At 34.2% G+C, this 23,546-nt stretch overlaps 1 protein-coding gene across 1 annotated transcript; it reads right to left on the bottom strand.

Annotated features, from left to right (window-relative positions):
• Positions 1–8,013: 8,013 nt before the first annotated feature.
• Positions 8,014–19,022, bottom strand: LOC146166434 (uncharacterized). The gene is made up of 3 exons (XM_083390312.1): positions 18,697–19,022; positions 13,635–14,086; positions 8,014–8,979 (listed from the first exon to the last, which is right to left on the bottom strand). The coding sequence occupies exons 1-3, from the start codon at positions 18,901–18,903 to the stop codon at positions 8,676–8,678; spliced, it is 963 nt and encodes a 320-aa protein (XP_083246438.1). The 5' UTR covers positions 18,904–19,022; the 3' UTR covers positions 8,014–8,675.
• Between the last annotated feature and the right edge of the window lie 4,524 nt (positions 19,023–23,546).

Here is a 23,546-nt window from a genome sequence, read left to right as displayed (position 1 = left end):
TGCTAGAACATAAAATTGTATCATGTTTTTGAGCATAGATACACATAGCACCACATTACATAAATCAACCATCTAATACCAAATAAAACAACTGTCTAATGAAAAGACAGGGGTGCACAACGTCTTAAGCATATAGCGTTTTATAAAACAACAACAGGATATTTTTGTGTATTCCCATCACTTAACAAGACTGCTTAGATTCGTAAAATCTTTACAGCGTTTGAAACGAATTATACACATAAATGGTTAGGGCTTATTACAAACACTTTTATTTAACACCATTACATCCACTTAACTTCATAGCGATAGGCATTCTGTTCAATTTAAAACTTGAATGCATCCCAATAAACTGATCCGTCCTTTCACTTTTGCTGAAGTGACAAAGTAAGGTACAGCATATGAAGTTGCACATCGATAAATGTTCGAAGCTCGCACATATTTCACACTTTTTATTTCATTTTTACAACTATTGTTTTGTTTGTTTGTTTTTTCTGTGTTTTAGTTCGCAATTTATTTGTTTGTTATACATACTTTGTTTTTTACAAGGTATAGTTTTCTAAGATTTAAAACTGACCAGAAGTTTTGCTTTTAAAATTTTTTTTTCTAGAGTGTATACTTTTGTGTTTATCAAGAATTGACACCCGGCTAAAACACTTTCCACAAACTTTGCATTTGTGAGGTTTTTCACAAGTGTGAACTCGTTCATGATCTTTAAGATGCCCTGTCTGTTTAAAACATTTTCCACATTCTTTGCATTTGTAAGGTTTTTCACCAGTGTGAACTCGTTGATGGATTTTAAGACTTCTTGAATAACTAAAAAGCTTGCCACATTTCTTACATTCGTAAGGTTTTTCTCCAGTGTGAACTCTTTCATGACCTTTAAGATGTGCTGCCTGGTTAAAACATTTCCCACATTCTTTGCATTTGTAAGGTTTTTCACCAGTGTGAACTCGTTCATGGATTTTAAGAGTTGAGGCACGGGCAAAGCATTTTTCACAATATTTGCAGTCATGTGGTCTTTCTCCAGTGTGAATTCGTTCGTGTCTTTTCAAGGTGAATGCTTGGCTGAAACAATTATCGCAATGAGCACATTTAAAGGGCCTTTCTCCAGTGTGAGTTCGCATGTGGATTTCAAGTTTGGAAACTATTTCAAATAATTTCCCACAAACCTTGCATTTGTGTTTCTTGAAGTGAAACCTGGACAAATGATGTTTTAGTTTGTAATGATCCATAAAACACTTTTCACAAACGTGACATCGGAACTCTGTATTCTGTGTTGACAGATTCTTGCTTTGTTCTTTTCTTGTATTCATTTAATCGAAGTGACTTTGTCCTTCACATTCGGAATCTTCACTTACAGGTTGATGTTTTTGTTGTTACCAAGTTGTAATCGTGGCAACAAGATCACCAGAAAATTGATGGTTTGAGATTTATACTTTATTCCAGAAAAATATAAATTTTAGCCAACAAAGATGGACGATCTAACTTCATAACAACAAACTAAGGGGGCGTTTAAATAATGACTGAGACAAACTACCTTGAACAATTCGATATACAACATTGGTACTCGGGAATGCATTACCGTTTAACAAAGTGTAACTACAATGCTATTGGCCCATATTTGACCCTATGCAAAGTATCTTGTCTACGGTATTTGATCCTTGTTAATAATAATTGTACGTGACTTTGCAATAAAACCCATTCTAATAAGGCACATGGAAATTACAAAATTCCAGCACCTGGCAATACAGGTTATAGCCACTCGTCCAATAAGACCTCAACCGCAAGGCATGGCAAATATTTAATCAACTATTCAAATTAACATCATACGTGTATAGAGAATTACTGAGCCACCTTAAGACATACTAAGGTAGTTTAGGCGTAAAAATATAAAAAGGTGTCAAAATCACAAACTGGATAAACAAAACCAACCATGTCGATTGCGTCATTGAAGCCGCAATAGAAGCAAGTTTTGAGTGAATTTACAGCAGTTTAAAGTAAATTATATAAAGGGCAGCTTCGAATAGAACAGCTTGTTTTTTTAGGATCCGCTATTGCACTTTAAACGGCAAAATCTGTCTGTGGTTTTTAAGACAAAGCATAAAACAAGCAATCCTAGCAACTTCTAATAGTTCTAAAACAAGGATATATCTTTAAATTGCTGTATTAATCCTGCTCATGCGTTCGAATTGGCACCCCCGCATAATTAACATAACATTAATCACCCTTTTATTACACAAAGGACTTTTATTATTTTCTCTTGTTTGTAAACTGTTCGTGAAACTACTCAGCAATAAGTTTCGAACTCTCCACCTTCGGCCATTCCGGGACCGTCGCTCTACCAACTGAGCTACACACAGACTAATGCCTGCTGCATCCTGTTAGTGCAAACAACTTGTCGGAAATTAACAGAAGCACAAACACGTCTGTGGATATGGCTGGTTAATTGTTCATGATATGAAGTTTGTGATAATAATAATTGCGTCAAAATTGGGCTTAAAATATCTAATAATTTTTTGACAAACAAAGCAAGCTAACGAACGTGAACACGAGGTCGAGGCCACGTTCTTATTTGCTGACAGTAATTAACAGCAATAAGTCCTTGTGTTTTGCATTTCAATTAAGATAAATACCTTTTAAAAACTTAAGGACTTACTCAGTTGTGTTATAAATGTTTTTTGGAAACAGACAAAATTAGCAAATATATCCTTGCTTTCTTACAACTAATCAGTACAGCCCTGTACAGTAAACTCCACTCAGTCCAAACATTAATATGACGCTAAAAACGTTTGCTTGGTTGGTTTTATGGGGTCGAACGACAAGATGCAAGATGCTAGCAGAGTGTTTTTCATTGTAGCTGTAAATGAGATTATTGCTTTTACGATGATATCTTAATATATAACCGATTTACTAGTTTTAATACAACCCTACACATATAAGCTATAATTGAGCGCAAACTGTTGCACTTTGCTCAAAGGCTCTAACGTCCTATAAATTGTTTATCACTGGTAGCTGTGTTGATATGAAAAGCTTGGAACTGCTGCCTTGCTGTGGTTCGTATATACATGACTGTTATTGTATGCACAGTTGCACACTAAAATATAAGCAATGTTGAACGCTTTTATCGAACATTGCTACTTTATGTGCCACTGTACGCATTACAGATGTGCGACTATGCACACTGTACAGCAGGGGCGGGCAACGTGCGGCCCGCGGGCCGCATGCGGCCCTTTGCCTTCTTTCAGATATTTTTCCCTAAAAAAGGGTATTTTGTGTGCACCAATGTTGGAACTTTTGCTCTTTCAGTTTCCTTTGGGAAAGTGCAATGTAACCCATAGGCTACACCGCTACACTAATGCAGTATATATTTCACATTCGCTTGTACCTGTGTTTTTCTAGTAAAAGCTGAAAATATCAATTAGTGTTTATTTGATGTGCGGCCCTCCTGTAAGCATTAAATTTCCTAACTGGCCCTTGTGTTAAAAAGGTTGCCCGCCCCTGCTGTACAGCTTGTATGAAACCAATAACTTCCGTTCCAAGTTATTATTAATAATAAACATAATATTACTTGACCCACCATCACCCAAACAATATGCGTTGTGGTATGCGGTATTATTGTGTTTTGTTTTTTGCATAACGTTTCACGTACATAAGTAAAAGAGCGCCGTCGATTCAACTATAAGAAAGGTTGAAACCTTTACATAATGATTGTGAAAGTTACTTGCAAGTTCCAAAAGTTTTGATTTTCTGTCACATAGCTTAGTATATTAAAATATCTCCTGCTTATTTTCACTGAAACATCTTGCTGCGGTTTACTGCCAAGAAAATAGACTTTTACATAAGAGTATAAGCTCTAATCGTCCAGCTACATTAGCTCGCGCAGTCACTTGATCTAAGTTAGCTCACAAAAGCCGCAAGCTATATTACCAGCAACCGTGCGCACTGGAGCGTAGCAGCAGAGCGTGACCAACAAAAGAAGGTTTAATCAGTGGCTGCTCGAGTTTTCGATGCTTCTTGCTAAATGCTCCTATTCTTATTAATATATTGGGATGGTTGGTTACGTTTTCTGCATTTATTCTTGATACAATTTAAGATGCTTCCCTAACCCAACACATATAAGCCACTAAGATATAATCTTTCTGTTTAAATTAATACTTAGCTTGCTTCCACTTATTATCATCATTCCTACCAGCAATAATGTTGTAATTTTCACATATTTACCAAAGGGAAGTATGCAGCTCGAAATTATATTACTGCCATGTTCAAAGCAACACTTTAACCTTCCTTTGTTAAACTAAATGCCACTGCACGCATTGCAGAATTACAACTAAGCACATTGCACAACTCGTATAACCAAAAACTTCCGTTTTGTTGAGCTCCAAACGTCACGCATGGTTGGTTTCATTAAACGCATGGACGGCTTTATGTAACGCAAGACTGGTTTTCATGAAACGGATGATTAGGTTTATGTACGAGCTAGGATTAGAGTGGAAAATTTAATTACTGGAACATATTGATGCAAACTATCCAAAATGCTAATAGTTATTTCTAGTTGGTGGCATTTGCGCAGATATTTATGTTTTTTTGGTGGTTTTTAATGTGACTTTGCTCCTCAATTCAAAAGTGTTATGCATATTTTAATAGAAATGGAATATATATATGGTGTTTTTTTGTCGTATATAATTGGGTACTAGCAGGACTAGTTTGGTGTAAAATACAGAATAGCTAAAATATAGTCAAAATGGTAATGTAACCAAGGCTGCCTCGTGAAAGGAAAAAAATCAACATTTAAATACAAACTGCTTGGTTTTAATAAATATGGAAAACGGAAAGAAAAGGTGTTTTGTGTGTTACCAGAATCTCAAACTGTATTGTGTTTTTTTGCGCATCAATACACATAGTTCCACATTCCATAACTCAACCATCTCAAACCAAATAAAAAAACTGTGTAATGATAAGACAGGGGTGCACAACGTCTTAAAAATAATGCGTTTTATAAAAAACAACAAGATATATAGTGTATTTCCTTTACTTAACAAGCTTGGTTAGATTTTTAAATACGAGAAGTAAAAGTCATTACGGCGCTTGTAACAAATTTTATACATAAATGACATGGGGTAATTAGAAACGCTTCATTTAACACTAATGCTAAGGTAAAAAAGAACAAGACTAATAAAGTTTTCACAAATTTAATCGACTAGAAAAAAACAACGATTAAATAAAGTTTCCACAAAACATTCTCATTAATTGGTTCGTCCTACTTTTGCCGAAGTGGCGTAAAATACAGCAAAGGAAGTTGCACTTCGATATGTTCAAAGCTCGCACATATTCACATATCTTTCAAATTTGAAATATTTTATCATATTTTTTTACAACCATTGATTTATTTATTTTCTGTGTTTTGGTTCGCAATTTATTTATTTGTTATATATCAACTTAAACAGTTTTACAAGTATATTTTGTTAGATTTCATAGGTTTTGTTATCAAAGTTTTTCTTCTCTAGATCGCATTCTTTTGTGTCTATTAAGATTTGATATCCGGCTAAAACACTTTCCACATTCTTCACATTTGTAAGGTTTTTCACCAATGTGAATTGTTTCATGATCTTTAAAACTTCCGGTCTGGCGAAAACACTCCGGTATGAATAAGGTTTTCCTCCAGTGTGCATTCGTTCGTGTACTTTCAAGTTTTGAGCTATGTTGAAACATTTAACGCAATACGTACATTTAAAAGGTTTTTCTCCAGTGTGGATTCTCATGTGGTTGGTAAGATTTTGAATAGTTCCAAAAAATTTGCTACAAACCTTGCATTTGTGTTTCTTAAAATGAACTGTTGACAATTCTCAGGGGATCTTATACCAGAAGACATACAAGCAAAAAAACTGTTAGCTAAACAAAATTTGAAATGCTTCTCAATGAACTTGTACAAGTGTCCTATACATACAAGACACACATACAAGTGTCCTATAGTGCTTCATCTGTGTTGCTTTACAACGGTTAAAACTGTTGCCTAGCTGCTGTTAATATTATGCTGTCTCATGTCCACATTAAAATATAGTGTAATCCGAATATTTAACTGCCTTGTGTTTCAAAGCAATACTTTAACCACAGTGATACTTTAATCCAGGGGTCGGCAACCTTTGTCTAGTCGCGGGCCAAAACCAAACTCAGAAAGGTCTCTGCGGGCCGCACAAAATATTAACTCAGAATTGTGCTATTAAAATGTTAAAACAACTGTAAATCAGGCGGTCCTCGGATTTTTTTTGCAGTTAAAACGTGTTTAATTACATTTAACAAGGCTGTAAAGTGTTGGCGCATAGCGCGAAAAAAAGCGTTTGTTTGGTTTAAAATTCGAGTCCACATGTCGTCATCCATACTACTAATGAAAAGTGTAATAAAACTATTTTGAGGAAACGCGATAACTTAACATTAAATGTAGTTCAGTGTTTGTTAACGTTTTTGAAGTCCGGGCAAACGTGGCAAGCGATGCGAGCGCGATTTGTTTTGGTAAACTGAATTTCTTGCAAGTTTTTATTACATTGCCGAAAATAAAAAAATGTTAAAAAATATGTGTGCAATATTTTATACGTTTTCCGTTCGTCCGTGGCGCACTTGGCATCCTTCCACGGCAAAACGGTAAAGAAGCCCTGGTATGGTTAACAAGACAGTCTGAGAACGTAAACAAACCGGAAGTATAAAAAACAAACGCGCTTTCGTATTTGAAATTGGACCCGTGTCTAGTTTGTCAAAGAAGCGGCGGGCCGGATGAATTACATTGGCGGGCCGGATCCGGCCCGCGGGCCGTAGGTTGCCGACCCCTGCTTTAATCTCACTTTGTTAAACTGTATGCCACTGCACGCATTACAGAAGTGCGATCTAAACCAATAATTTCCGATTTCTTAAGCCGCAAACGCATGGCTTTATATACGCACAGGTTAGTTTTGTGTAACGCATGTCTAGTATTACATGATGGATGAATGGTTTATTTAACGGATGAATGGTTTTGTGTGACACATGGTTGACTTTATGCAGCGGATGACTGGGTTTATTATGAACACCAGCTAGGACAGGGTTTCTCAACCGTGGCCCTCGAGCCCCCCTGGGGGGCCACGGAGCGGTGATTGGGGGGCCACGGGCATAACTCTCAACCTGGGTCATGGTATTACAAAAGTTCTTTCGTTTGGGGTTATTGAAAACGACACAATTTTGTCGTTTAACAGCGGAAAATTTGGAATACCGCAGCCTATCGCTGTGGCGAAACAATCACTGTGCTGCAGCATTAACATGCAGCCATATTATGCGGCGTTGTTTTTTTCCTGGCTAATAATTACGGGCCTATAACCTTCGCCTAATCATTAGGTGTCTGTCAAATGCAGTTAGGCGAGCAACTAACGTGGAATGTCAGGTACAGATATTTCCTAAAAGGGCTTTAAGTTGCAAAACAAGTATCCATTGTAAAAGGAGAAGTAAAACAAGTGAAAACACTTGCGGCCACGAAGCATGAAAGGTTGAGAACCACTGAGCTAGGAGTATGAACCAGCTAGGATTGGAGTGGAAATTAATGTTGGACAATTTGATGCTGGAAACGTATTGATGTAAACTATCCCCCCTGTCTTTCTTAGTTGTTTGCACAGATATTTATGCATTTTCGGTGTTTTTTAGTGTGGCTTGGCCCCACAATTCAAAAGCATTTTAATGGAAATGCAATATAAAGTACAAATGGTGTTTTTTGTTGTGTATCAATGGGTACTAGCGGGGCTAGTTTGGTGTAAGTGCAGAATAGCTAAAATCTAGTCAAACTTTTAATGCAACATACGCTGCCCTATGAAAGGAACTAAAACTTTGATTAACATTTAAATATTAACTGCTCAGTTTCAACAAATATGGAAAACAAAAAGCAAAGTTGTTTATATTACCAGAACATAAAATTGTATTGTGTTTTTTGCACATTAACACATAGATCCACATTCCATAAATCAACCATCTCATACCAAATAAAACAACTGTGCAAGGAAAACACCGGGTTGCGCAACCGAGTAGATGTTACCACTAACGCAGGCGGGTCTCAAATGAAGGACAAACGAGACACGTACATGCTCTAGGCAAAGCGCGCCACTAGGAGCAGTGTTGAAATAAAATAAAACGCTAAGGTTAACAACCTTAATGTTGGGGGCAGTCGTAGGACCAAATAACAACATTGCGTTTTATAAAACAACAACAAGTTATATTTGTGCATTCCCTTTACTTAACAAGCTTGGTTAGATTTTAAAATGCGAAAAGTAAAAAGATTACAGCGTTTGCAACGAATTATATACATAAATGGTATAGGGGTAATTACATTTTTAAAACACTATTGCGACGAGAATGAGAACAAGATTAAATAAAGATTCCACAACTTAAAGAAACTGTTTTAACGATAATAATGGAAGTAAAATTAACATAGGTTCAGTGTAAATGCAGAATCCAGCTTTTGGAAATGTAATACATCCTCATTAATTGGTCCGTCCTTTTACTTTTGCCGAAGTGGCATAAAGTACATCATAGAAGGTTGTACTTATTCACATTTTCTTTAAATTTCAGATATATATTATTATTGTTTGACAACCATTGTTTCATTTATTTACTGTAAAGTTTTGGATGGCAATTTATTTGTTTGTTATATATACTAAAAAGTTCTACAGGTATAAGTTTTTTTCTCCAGTGTGAACAATTTTATGAACTTTAAGATGTGCTGCCTGGTTGAAACACTTTCCACATTGTTTGCATTCGTAAGGTTTTTCACCAGTGTGAATTCTTTTATGAATTTTAAGATTTCCTGCTTGGTTAAAACACTTTCCACATTGTTTGCATTTGTAAGGTTTTTCTCCAGTGTGAATTCTTTCATGGTTTTTAAGATTTCCTGCCGCGCTAAAACACTTTCCACATTGTTTGCATTCGTATGGTCTTTCTCCAGTGTGAATTCGTTCGTGTACTTTCAAAATTTTAGCTAGACTGAAATATTTAACGCAATACGTACATTTAAAAAGTTTTTCGCCAGTGTGGATTGTCATATGGTTGTTAAGAGTTCGAATGGTTCCAAAAAATTTCCGACAAACCTCGCATTTGTGTTTCTTGAAATGAACTGTTGACAAATGTTGATTAAGAAAGTTTTTACTTTTAAAGCACTTTTCGCAAACGTAACATCGGAACTCTATTTTGTTTTTTAAGTGACTTGATTTTGTTTTGTGTTTCTTGTTTTTTTTCTTCTTTTGGGAAACAATTTGTCCTTCGCAATCAGATTCTTCGCTTTCTTGTGATGACCAATTTGTTATAGTCGAAATAGAATCATCAGAAAATCCATCATCGTTTTCTTTTATCAAATCGGTAGTTACAAATTTGATTTGGTGCTTTGACATGATTTTAACTTCTAGAAAATACTGATTGCCTAATAATAATGTAATCACAATAAATTATAAAACCAAAGATGGCCAACCTTTAGATACCAAGAACCACATTCCTTACTTCTAACTTTTTATATTATGCCCCAAAACACATTCCCTACTTTTATCTTTCCGTTTATCCGCAAAAAGTCACACATTTCATGCGTCCAACGAATGTGGTTTCTAAATACAAACTAAGTCAGTTACCAATGAAACAGTAAAGTCAGCAATCCAGCAATTTAACTTATCAAACTATTATAGCAACTAAGGTGTAGTTATCGACGTTAACATTTAAAACACTCTTATCTGCAATTAGAATTATACGATAACGAATTAATTACAACCAGACTTCGACAACTAGATTTATTTTACCTTTTTAAAATTAGAGCATTTTGTTGTTTTGAAATTAGATTAGAATTAGAATTAGATCGTTTTGAGATTTCTGAAATTAGATTAGAATTACCGAATACCTAAAAAAACAAATTTTAACTAGAATCACATATAATTATTTACATTCAATTAAATTTAATCGCAAATTATTCTTACAAGAACGCGAATGGTAAATATGCATGTGGTAATTTTATGCCGTTTTATGCTTTTTAGACTGAAAAAATTACATAAAATTCGTTTTAATCAAATAGTTTTAATTGATTTTCTGTGTTTGTTAACTGAGAGACTAAAAATACCGTTTGACAAAGTAGAATTTTTGGAAAAATCCGAGTTAGCTTAAAACTAGAATTAGAACACACAAGCAATTCATAAATTAGATTGGAATTAGAATTAGTCGCATTTTGCCCTAATTCAATGAATTAGAAAACTAGGATTATCTAGTTGTCCAAGTCTGCTTACAACTACTAAATCAGCAAGTAACAAACTAGTGAACAATAAAAAACAAACTGTAGTAATTAGTAGCAGAAAACAAGCAAGCGTGTTACGTAATAGACGCAATTGTTGTAAGATAATTAGCAAATTTTAAGCAAAAGTTTAACATGTTTTTTTTGCGTTAATATATCTCCCCTAATCAAAAAGCTGTTAGGTAGTCCTTTATTAAGTAATGTGTAAAGTTGAAAATCAGTAAATCAGCCCAACTGGAGATAAATGCAGCGGTCAGTGTTTTGACATTAGAGAAGTCTGTCCACTGATTGACCAGCAAGCCGCCCAACTAACATCACATTTACCAGCCCTGTATACAACCCTACACATATAAGTTACTATACCTAAACGTCTAACTTACCAGCTCTGTATACAACCCTACACATATAAGCTACTGAGCGTAATGTACACTGGTGCACTAACTCAAAGGCTCTTATGTCCTCTAATGGTTTATCACTGTTGACAACTGTGTTGATATACAACGATTGGAACTGTTACCCTGCTGTGTATAGGTGCTATGTGCACACTAAAGTATACTTGTGTTTTACCTTATAATTCATTATCTTAAACAACGTCAAACGCTTTTATCGCACATTGCCACTTTATGTGCCACTGCCCGCATTACATAAGTGCGACTATGCACACTGTACAGCTCGTCTGAAACCAATAACTTCCGTTTCCGCACGCCCGAAACGCATGGCTGGTTTTACATACAAACAGAGTTGGTGCTTTTGGTAACTAATGAACAGCCAGGCTGTTACTATTAATATCACATTTGGCAGTTTTCACAGATGTCAATAAAATACAAGCTATCGTTTTCTTAGGCCCGAAACGCATGGATAATTTTATACAACGCATGACTGGTTTTACATACATACAGCCTTAGCGTAAATAGTAAAAAAATCTAGATCAACATTTAAGTATTAGTTGTTAAGTTTTATTGTGTGTTCGCGAAAACGAAAAGCAAAGGTGTTTGGTGTATTGCTTGAGCAGAAAATTGTAATGCGTTTTTTTCTGCGCATCAATATACATATTTCTACATTCCATAAATCAAACAACTTGTACCAAAAACAACTGTGTAATGAAACGACAGGGGTGTACAACACCGTGCTGTCTGGTTGGGCGAACTCAAACCAGTATTAAGTCAAAGTTTACTGAAACAACGCGATGTATTTCGTGTATTATCCAGGTACAAATAAAATATACATTGACAGAGGTTGGCAAACACATATACTAATTTATTACATTGTTACAAGACACTAACGCTTTTTATTATAAATCCGCAAGAAACTAGTTTATCCCGTGATGTAACATTTCAACGTTGCTGCTTTTAACATACGCAATGTTCAACTGTTATAAAGGCCTAAAAAACCCACTCTGTAAAATAACTATAATATTCATCATTTGTTATCTTGTTTCAACATTCTTTTGTGGCTTCAGAGCCCTCGCGTGGTTGCATAAATATAAACTTTAATTAATTTAATGCGGATGTTTGAACTCATGAATTGTGGAATGTAAGTTACACGAAAACGTGACGTCACAATGTTAAGTTTTCAGTCAAAATTATCTGAGGACTTTAAAACAAAATAGTTTAATTATTTTTAAAATTTAACTTAATAATGTCAAACTTTCTAAAATTAGAAATTTGGGTAAACCTTAAGAAAGTAACACAAAAAATGAAATGGAAAAGTAAACGGAAACAATAGAAACCAGCCAATTCACGCAAATATGAAAAATAAAACTTAAAGTTTAAAAACCTGAGTAAAACCAACATCAGACATTTTGAACGAAATATATATTTTCCTTACACTGGCATCGTTAGTTCTTATAAGTGAAGCAAAATGCATACACAGCAAAATAGTATTTGTAAAAACATGTATTCTAGCCAATCCAAGTTTATTAACTTTGTTTAGTTTATTGACGCAACTTTGCTATGACTGAGAGAGAGAGAGAGAGAGAGAGAGAGAAAATCAAGTTGTGTGGAAGCTGTAGTCCCACCCGCGCCCCAAAAACATAAATCGTCGATATATACTTTTTTACAGATACGGTTTATCAACATGGATTTCAACTTAAATTCCGACAATTCGCTAATAACATCTTTAAAGCAAAACGTTTTCTAGAAAAATCCTTAAGCAAAATCGTTCGCGGTAATTAAAACACAACAATCCTGCCCAGATGTAACAAGAAAGTCGAAACTAACACTTTACATTTTTACGATTGTTGGAAATTTGTAACGAAAATTATTTATTTGTCTATTTAACAACATACCCGACGTATGCCTTTTAATGAGGGCATACGCCATTTTATAACTTAATGTTTAGGTTTCGTTACATTAAAAAAAGAGATATATTAAAAATATTATCTAATAGTGCGTAATTACAGCAATATGTAAAAAGCCTTTGTAATGCCATTTTATTCAATACTACAGGATATGTTGTAAAATCACTGTGGGGTTTTTCAATGCCGCGTATCACAACCTATAACATTAAAATGTATGAGAGCAACACGCAAACGTAAGTTCAAATGTCTTTCATTTGTTTTTTGAAAGAAATTGTTTTTTTTTCAAAAAGAGTTACTAATTTAAATTTATAAATAAGTTCAACAATCTCGTTTTCTCCTTTGTCATTCTTTACCATTGAAATTTTTGGTTTAAATTTTCCACATAAATTTCACTCAAATGTTTTTTTTCTGTTCTGTCCATTCCTGCGTGTTTTAATTGCAAAATTTCACCAAGAAACTTCAGATGTTTAATGCACCTTTATATATAATTATTACACGTAGCGTTTTGTAAAACACAACACTTAACATTTGTATATTCCTTTACGCAACAATCCAAAACTAAAAGTCATATCACAGGGTTTAAAACGCATCATATATAAATTGTATAAGAATAATTACAAACGCTTTAACACCATTGCGACAAAAAAAGAACAGGAAATAATATTTCACAACTTAAAGAAACTGTTTTAATAACAATAATGGATAACGCAAAATGAATAGAGTTAATAGGGGTAAAATTGGCTCATTATTGATTTAATTAACTGAATATATCCTTATTAAGTGATCCTTCCTTTTTCTTTTGCTGAAGTGGAATAAAGTACAGCATAGGAAGTTATGCATCAATATATGTTTGAAGCTCTCGCATATTCACATTTCCTTTTGCAATTGTATTTAAAATTTTACAATCATTGTTGTGTTTCATTTCCTGTAAAGGAATTTCTACTTTTAATATAATAGACCAAAAATTGACAGGTAAAACTATTTGTGAGATTAAACACTAATCACAAGTTTTGTTTTTAATAGGTTTCATCTCTAGAGTGCGTTCTTTTGTGTCTAGTAAGATTTGATGTCTGGGTAAAACATTTTCCACAAAATTCACATTCGAAAGGTTTTTTGCCAGTGTGAATCCTATGATGAGCTTTAAGACTTCCTGTCCGGCTGAAACACTTTCCACATTCCTTGCATTTGTAAGGTTTTTCTCCAGTGTGAATCCTACGATGAACCTTGACATTTGATGACCGGCTAAAACACTTTCCACATTCCTTGCATTTGTAAAGTTTTTCTCCAGTGTGAATTCTTTTATGATATTTAAGAGATGCTGCCTGGGTAAAACACTTTCCACATTCCTTGCATTTGTAAGGTTTTTCTCCAGTGTGAATCCTACGATGAACCTTGACATTTGATGACCGGCTAAAACACTTTCCACATTCCTTGCATTTGTAAAGTTTTTCTCCAGTGTGAATTCTTTTATGATATTTAAGAGATGCTGCCTGGGTAAAACACTTTCCACATTCCTTGCATTTGTAAGGTTTTTCTCCAGTGTGAACTCTTTCATGAACTTTAAGATTTCTCGCATTACTAAAACATTTTCCACATTCTTTACATTTGAAAGGTTTTTCTCCAGTGTGAATTCTTTCATGTTTTCTAAGATGTCCTGCCTGGGTGAAACATATTCCACAAACTTTGCATTCGTAAGGTCTTTGCTCATTGTGAATTCGTTCATGTACTTTCAGGTTTTGGGCTCGGCTGAAACATTTATCGCAATACGTACATTTGAAAGGTTTTTCGCCAGTGTGAATTCTCATGTGGTTGGTAAGAGTTTGAATGGTTCCAAAAGATTTGCGACAAACCTTGCATTTGTGTTTCTTAAAATGAACTTCAGCTAAATGCTGCTTTAGTTTGTAACGATATTTAAAACACTTTTCGCAAACGTGACATCGGAACTCTGTATACCGTGTTAAAAGATTCTTGCTTTGTTCTTTCCTGGTATTTATTTGATCCAAGTCACTTTGTTCTTCACAATCAGACTCTTCACTTACAGGTTGATGTTCTTGTGATGACCAATCTGTTATCGTGGCAACAGAATCATCAGAAAATCCATCATCGCTCTCATATTTGAAATCTTTCAACGCAACTTCAATCTCGTAGTTTGACATGTTTACTCTCTTAAATACTAAACAATCACATACTTAATCATGAGATCATTAAACCTATGTTGTTCAACAATATAACCAGTCAGTTAAACCATGAAAACACAACACAAGTGCGTAGTAAAAACACTTTGGAATAATGCGCTCGTCATAGGTTGGCCACCATTAGATACCAAGAACAAAATTCGTTACTTATAACATACTCGAGAAAAATTACTAACTTTTAACTTCGCCACATTTCGTACTTCAACAAACTGTATTTACTGCAAAGAACCAAATTACTAACTTTTAACTTACTGTATTATCCGCAAAAAAGATACTTAACTAATGTGTCCAACAAATGCGGTTTCTAAATACAAACGAAATCAGTAAACCAATGAAACAGTAAGTCAACAATCAGCAATTTAACTTATCAAACTATTATAGGAACAGTGGTGTAATTATCGACCTTAACATTTTAAACACTCTTATCTGCAATTAGAAATTATTCGTCAACGAATTTCCTACAACTACTGAATCAGCCAGCAACAAAAGTAGTTAACAATAAAAACAAACTGCAGCATTAGCAGCAGGAAACAAGCAAACGTGTGACGTAATAGACGCAATTGTCGTAAGATAATTAGCAAATTTTGAGCAACAGTTTAACATGTATTATGCCCAAAAAACACATTTCTAATCCTAACTTTAACTTAATGTATTATCCACAAAAACTAGTTCCGTACTTATAACTTAATGTATTATGGACAAGAAAAACAACACATTTATTACGGTACTTCTAACTTACTGCATTATACAAAGAGACACATTCCTTACTTTTATCTCATTCGCAAAAAAGAGCCACTTTTCGTTACTTTCATATTTATGTTATTCACAAACTACACTTATTATATCTGGGGGATAACTTAACAACTTTGCGTTTATTAACCATTGAATATTAGATAACAAAAAGCTTCTAATATCTAGTTATCCGGTTAAAAAATGGTAATGCAAATACAGGTGGCTTAAGAAAATCTACACTGCACATTAAAAAAAAACACAAATATAACGTTAATGTTAATACAAACTAAACAACACAGAGCAGGGCTCTCACAAATCAAAACCAGAAAATCCCTAAAGCTATGTAAAAAAATCCCTAAATGGCATGAAAAATCCCTAAATCATATAATAAGCGCGTCATACTATGTGATCACATTACGTCAAAGATGGCTAGTAGGGGTACATATATATACAAATGACAAACAATTAATCTTGTTTACATGTTAAAAGCGAGCTGTGGATATTCCCAAATTTTTTCATGATATGTTTAAAATGACGTCACAAAGCATCGTCAAATACATATAAGCTCCCGTAACTTGTTGCTATCGTCGAACTTGTGCGCAAATGAAATCGAACGTCATAAGACTGGGAAAAATGGTGTGCGCAAAGCGCGAAAAAAGTGCGTATTTGGCAAAACTTGTAATTTAGAAGACTGCATTTAATAAGCGTAGAATGTTGAAGGAAAACGTGCGTACCTTACTAAAAATTTAAGAGAGAAATGTAATCATACCCAAAACAATTGCAGTATGCTTACTGTTCGTTGGTCACTTAGAGTTCTTTGATTAACTCTCAACCAAGCGCATGTAATAAATCAACATTGCTTCGCGGCCACTAACAATTACCCGCGGGCCTGGGTTTGGACCACCCTGGATGTAGCCTATAGGTCTAGCCTACTATTGTCCATTATGTCCAGCTACTCATTTGAGAAGCAGTATGTGGACGTACTTCACCTGATGCCATTCTAATTAAAATTATATCTTTCACCTGACCACATTAAGGAAAATTGAATAAGATGGTACAATGCATAATGTACATTGTACAATAACGCAACAATCAACAAATTCATGCCAGGTTTAAATAGGCTAAGCAGTTTCAGTTAGTCTTTAAAATTTTAAATAAATTCAAAATGAACAGAAAAAAAGCAGGCTAGCATATTCTGAACCTGTTTTTTCTACAAATTGTAATTCGGTTAACATTTACTAGTTAACAACTTATACAAGATACGATTTGCAAAAATATTGCGAAAATTCCCCCAAAAATCCCTAGATCATCACAATCCCCAGGTTTGCCCCTAAAAGGGGCTAAAAGTTCCAATTCGGACTAAATCTCTAAAAGTGAGAGCACTGTCACAGAGTCGCAGGTGGTCCTAGTCAATTCAACTATAAGAAAGGTTGAAACCTATACGTAATGCTCTACCGATTGTAAAAGTTACTTGCAAGTTCCAATATTTTTGACTTTCTGTCACATGATATCATAATAAAATAGCTCCTGTTTATGTTCACCGTGACATCTTGCTGCGGTTTGCTGCCTAGAAAATAGACTTTTGCATAAGCACTAATATCTCTAATCGTACAACTACATTAGCTCGCTCAGTCACTTGATCTAAGTTAGCTCGCAAAAGCCTCAGGCTATATTACTAGCAACCGTGCGCACTGGAGCGTAGCAGCAAAGCGTGACAACAAAAGAAGGTTTAATCAGTGGCTGCTCGAGTTTTTGATGCTGCTTTTCAAATGCACTTATTCTTGATACAATTTAAGATAATGCTGTAATTTTCACATATATACCTAAGGGAAGTATGCAGCTCGAAATTATATTACTGACATGTTAAAGCAACACTTTAACCTTCCTTTGTTAAACTAAATGCCACTGCACGCATTGCAGAATTACAACTAAGCACATTGCACAACTCGTATAACCAAAAACTTCCGTTTTGTTGAGCCCCAAACGGCACGCATGGTTTATATACGCATGGTTGGTTTTATTAAACGCATGGACGGCTTTATGTAACGGAAAAATGTTGTTTATGTAACGGATGATTAAGTTTATGTACGAGCTAGGAATGGAGTGAAAATTTGTTTTGGAAATCATATTGATGTAAACCATCCCCATGTTAATAGTTATTTCTAGTTGTTGGCATTTGCACAGATATTTATGTATTTTTCAGTGTTTTTTATTGTGACTTGGCTCCACAATTCAAAAGTTTTATTCACATTTTAATGGAAATGGAATATAAAGTATAAGAGGTGTTTTTTTGTTGTATATCAATTGGTGCTAGCGGGGCTAGTTTGGTGTGATTACAGAATAGCTAAAATCTAGTAAAACTGGTAATGTTACCAAGGCTGCTCAGTGAAAGGAAAAAAAACTGCTTAGTTTTAATAAATATGGAAAACGAAAAGCGTTTGGTGTATTGCTAGAACGTAAAACTGTATTGTGCTTTTTTTGCGCATCAATATACATAGCTACATATTCCATAACTCAACCATCTCAAACCAAATAAACAGCTGTGTTATGAAAAGACAGGGGGGTGTATAACGTCTTAAAAAATATGGCGTTTTGTAAAACAACAACAGGCTATATTTGTGTATTCCCTTCACTTAACAAGACTGCTTAGATTTTAAAATACGAAAAGTAAAAGTCATTACGGCGCTTGAAACAAATTTTATACATAAATGGTATAAGGTAATTAGAAACGCTTCATTTAACACTATTGCGACTAGAAAAAGACCAAGATTAAATGAAGTTTCCACAAAACATCGTCATTAATTGGTTCGTCCTACTTTTGCCGAAGTGGCCTCAATTACAGCAAAGGAAGTTGCAATTCGATATGTTAAAAACTCGCACATTTCCTTTAAATTGCAGATATTTTATTATATTTTTTACAACCATTGATTTATTTATTTTCGGTGTTTTGGTTTGCAATTTATTTGTTTGTCATACTTAAAAAGTTTTACAAGTTTATTTTTATAAGATTTAAAATCTAATCATAAGTTTTGTTATTAAAAGTTTTTCTTTCTAGAGTGCATACTTTTGTGTCTGTTAAGATTTGATATCCGGCTAAAACACTTTCCACATTCTTCACATTTGTAGGGTTTTTCACCAGTGTGAATTGTTTCATGATCTTTAAGACTTCCTGTCTGGCGAAAACACCTTCCACAAACTTTGCATTCGTAAGGTTTTTCACCAGTGTGAATTCTGTCATGTATTTTAAGATGTCCTGCCTCACTAAAACACTTTCCACATTGTTTGCATTCGTAAGGTCTTTCTCCAGTGTGAATTCTTTCATGTATTTTAAGAATTCCTGCCTGGTTAAAACACTTTTCACAAAATTTGCATTTGTAAGGTTTTTCTCCAGAGTGTGTTCTCATGTGACTGTTAAGATGTGCTGCCTGGGTAAAACATTTTCCACATTCTTTGCATTCGTAAGGTCTTTTTACAGTGTGAATTCTTTCATGTTTTTTAAGATATCCTGCCTCACCAAAACACTTTCCACATTCTTTGCATTCATAAGGTTTTTCACCAGTATGAATTCTTTCATGTGTTTTAAGATTTCCTGCATGGCTAAAACACTTTTCACAAACTCTGCATACAAAGGGTCTTTCTCCAGTGTGAATTCGCTCGTGTCTTTTCAAGTTATGAGCTACGTTGAAACATTTATCGCAATAAGCACATTTAAAGGGTTTTTCACCTGTGTGAGTTCGGAAGTGGTTTACAAGTTTGGTATTTGTTGCAAAAAGTTTCCTACAATTCTTGCATTTGTGTTTCTTGAAGTGAATCCTAGACAAATGTGTATTAAGCTTATGACGCTTTTTGAACAACTTTTCGCAAATGTGACATCGAAACTCCATGTTGTTGTTTTTCAATTTTTCCTTCTTTGCATCGTTCTTAGGAGTATCAATTTGATCCAAGTCTCTTTGTTTTCTACAATCAGACTCTTCACTTACAGGTTGATGTTCTTGTGATGACCAATCTGTAATCGTGGTAATAGAATCATCAGAAAAGCCATCATCGCTATCATATTTTAAATCTTTCGACGCAAATTCAAACTCACAGTTTGACATATTTTCTCTCCTAAACATTAAAAAAATTAGTTATATATTTAATCATGGTGTCATCAAAGCATGATTGTGTCAAAAATAGAAAGGGCAAGTTGAACTATGAAACACAACACAAGTCTGTTGTAATAGTGTACCTTGCAAAGAGCTACACTCTTTACTTTTAACTTACTGTATTATGCGCGGCCATATTTCCTAGTTCTAACTTTATATATTACCAACAATTACTTTGGTTTATAAATACAAACAAAATCAGTAAACCAATGAAACAGTTAAGTCAGCATTCTAGCAATTTAACTAACCAAAATATTATAGGATCAGAGTGGCGTAATTATCGACATAGGCATTTTAAAAACTCTAATCTGCAATTAGAATTTAACGATAACGAAATACTCAGAACTACTGAATCAGCCAGCAACAAAAGTAGTTAACAATAAAAACAAACTAAAGCATTAGCAGCAGAAAACGAGCAAACTTGTGACGTAATTGTCGGAATATAATTTTTGCAAAGTTTTAGCAACAGTTTAACATGTATTATGCCCCAAACACATTTCTTAACTTCTAAATTCATGTTTCAATCGCAAACAACCAAACCTTCGTGGAAGGATTATTAAAACAACCTTACTTTAAATCAACCATTGGATATAAGGTGACTAAAAGATTCTAATTTATCTAGATAACCGGTTTAAAAATGGTAATGCAAACATTAGTAACTTAATAAAATCTAACCTGCACATCTAAAAACACAAGTACAACCTGAACGTAAAAGCCACACAAAACATCACAGAGTCGCAAGTGGCTCTACTAAGTTATTAGAAAGGTACAAACTTCTTCAAAATACTCTACCGATTGTAACAGTTACTTGCAAGTTGCAATATTTTTGATTTTCTGTCACATGGCTTAGTATAATAAAATAGCTCCTATTTATTTTCACTGTGACAACTTGCTGCGGTTTACTGCTAAGAAAATAGACTTAAAAGTAAGAGCCCTAATCGTTCAACTGCACTAGCTCGCTCAGTCACTTGATGATCTAAGTTAGCTCACAAAAGCCTCAGGCTATATTACTAGCAAGCGTGCGCACTGGAGCGTAGCAGCAAAGCGTGACCAACAAAAGAAGGTTTAATCAGTGGCTGCTCCAGTTTTCGATGCTGCTTTTCAAATGGTCTTTTTCTTATATTGCTGTTTAAATTATACTTAACTTGCTTCCACTGATTATACTATCATCATAGATAATGCTGAATGTTAACATATATTACTACTAAAGGGAAGTATGCAAATACAGAGGTTGGCAAACTGTGGCTCGCAAGCCACATGTGGTTCTTTGAGATAAAATTGATAAAGTTCTATAACGAAGATTTGATAAAGATAGTAATGTTTTTTTTTCAAATAATTTCGTCCTGTGTTGTAGCGTTTCAGTGTTGCTGCTTCCAGCAATGAAAACACGACGATGTTCGACTATTATATTGACCTTAAAGAACCCACTCTGTAAAATAATATTCATCATTTGTTTTCTATGTTTCAACATTCTGTTGTGGCTTCAGAGCCCTCGCGTGGTTCCATAAATACATACTTTAAGTAATTTAATGCGGATGTTTAAACTCCTGGCCTTCAGAGCACACAAACTTGATATCGTAAAATAGTTAACTTAGATCACCACACAGATCGTTTATTTTGTTAAAGTTTTAAATTAAAGAGGTTTCACATTATAAAGATGTTTTCAATTCTAGCAAAGGGAAAAAATGCCTTTAGGTCGATTAAGGTGCCAAAACTTTTATTTTCTATGGTGCGATGAGACGCTACATCTAAAATTAGAAATTTAGATAAACCAAAAGCCATTGACAGATATATCGAAACAATGAAACGGAAAAGCAAACGGAAACAACACAAACCAGCCAATCCAGGTTTATTCACTTTATTTAGTTTATTGACGCAACTCTAATTCAACGAAATTATCATGACTAAGGGAGAAAAGGGAAATCGTGTTGTGCGAAAGTTGTTACCAGCAGTCGCACCCGCGCCATGCAAAGATAAAACAAAGATCTGAATTCCCATCAACGTTATAACAAGGGGTCGAAAGTAACATTTAAAATTTGTGTAACGTAAAATATAATTTTTGGCGTATATCGATTTTTGTGCTTACTCTGCTTGCATCATAGATCGACAGATTCGGCGAGTCTGCGATGGCTTTTCGGTGTACTATTGATACGGAAGCCGTAATCGTTGGTCATAAAGCAACTTCCGAGGGGCTAGATCACAGATGTTATTAAACACATATGTTTGTGTGTGTCTTTCATTAATGTTTTAAAATAAGAAATATATTAAAAATTTTATCTAATTGTGGGTAGTTACAGCAATATATAAAAAGCCTTTGCAATGACATTTTTCAATACTACAGGATATGTTGTACAATAACTGTAAGGTTTTTGTTCAATGCCGCGTATCACAACCAATAACATTAAAATGTATGAGAACAACACGCAATCTAAGTTCAAATGTTTTTCATTTGTGTGTTTTAAAAGAAAACAATTTAACGAAAAAGATTGTATTACTAATTCGAAGTTATACTTAAAGTTTTTGTTTAACAATCTCGTTTCGATTTTCTCCTTTATTATTACGATTTTTGGTTTCGAAAAGTAAAAGTCATCACAGCGTTTGAGTGATGAGAAAAAGACCAGGAAATAATATTTCACAACTTTAAGCTACTGTTTTAATATTAATAATGGATAGCGCAAAATGAATAGAGCTTTTAGGGGTTTAGTGCGAAAAACAAGCAAAATTAGCTCATTTATTGATTTAATAAATTGAATATATCCTTGATAAGTGACCCCTTCTTATTACTTTTGCTGAAGTGGCATAAAGTACATCATAGGTTATGCAGCAATATATGTTTGAAGCTCGCGCATATTCATATTACCTTTTTGCAATTATATTTAAAATTTTACAAGCATTGTTGCGTTTCATTTCCTGTAAAGCAATTACTATGTTTAATATTTGAAAAACTATTTACAGGTTTAACTATTTGTGAGATTTAACACTAATTACAAGTTTTTTTTTTTTTTAAATGTTTCTTCTCTAAGAGTGCGTTCTTTTGTGTCTATTAAGATTTGATGCTTGGCTAAAAAACTTTCCACATTCTTCACATTTGTAAGGTTTTTCACCAATGTGAGTTCTTTCATGTGTTTTAAGATTTCCTGCTTGGTAAAAACACTTTTCACAAACTTTGCATTCGTAAGGTTTTTCACCAGTGTGAATTCGTTCATGATATTTAAGATGTGCTGCTTCACTAAAACACTTTCCACAATCTTTGCATTCATAAGGTCTTTCTCCAGTGTGAATCCGTTCGTGTACTTTCAAATTTTTAGCTAGACTGAAATATTTAACGCAATACGTACATTTAAAAGGTTTTTCGCCAGTGTGGATTCTCATGTGGTTGTTAAGAGTTTGAATGGTTCCAAAAGATTTGCGACAAACCTTGCATTTGTGTTTCTTGAAATGAACTGTTGACAAATGTTGATTGAGAAAGTTTTTACTTTTAAAGCACTTTTCGCAAACGTAACATCGGAACTCTATTTTGTTTTTTAAGTGACTTGATTTTGTTTTGTGTTTCTTGTTTTTTTCCTTCTTTTGGGAAACAATTTGTCCTTTGCAATCAGATTCTTCGTTTTCTTGTGATGACCAATTTGTTATAGTCGAAATAGAATCATCAGAAAATCCATCATCGTTTTCTTTTATCAAATCGGTAGTTACAAATTTGATTTGGTGCTTTGACATGATTTTAACTTCTAGAAAATACTGATTGCCTAATAATAATGTAATCACAATAAATTATAAAACCAAAGACGGCCAACCTTTAGATACCAAGAACCACATTCCTTACTTCTAACTTTTTATATTATGCCCAAAAACACATTCCCTACTTTTATCTTACTGTTTTATCCGCAAAAAGTCACACATTT

The sequence above is a fragment of the Ascidiella aspersa genome, chromosome 1, assembly GCF_963924565.1.
Source record: "Ascidiella aspersa chromosome 1, kaAscAspe10.2, whole genome shotgun sequence".
In the NCBI taxonomy this organism is placed as follows: Eukaryota; Metazoa; Chordata; class Ascidiacea; order Phlebobranchia; family Ascidiidae; genus Ascidiella; species Ascidiella aspersa.
This window is presented reverse-complemented; position numbering and strand designations above follow the sequence as displayed.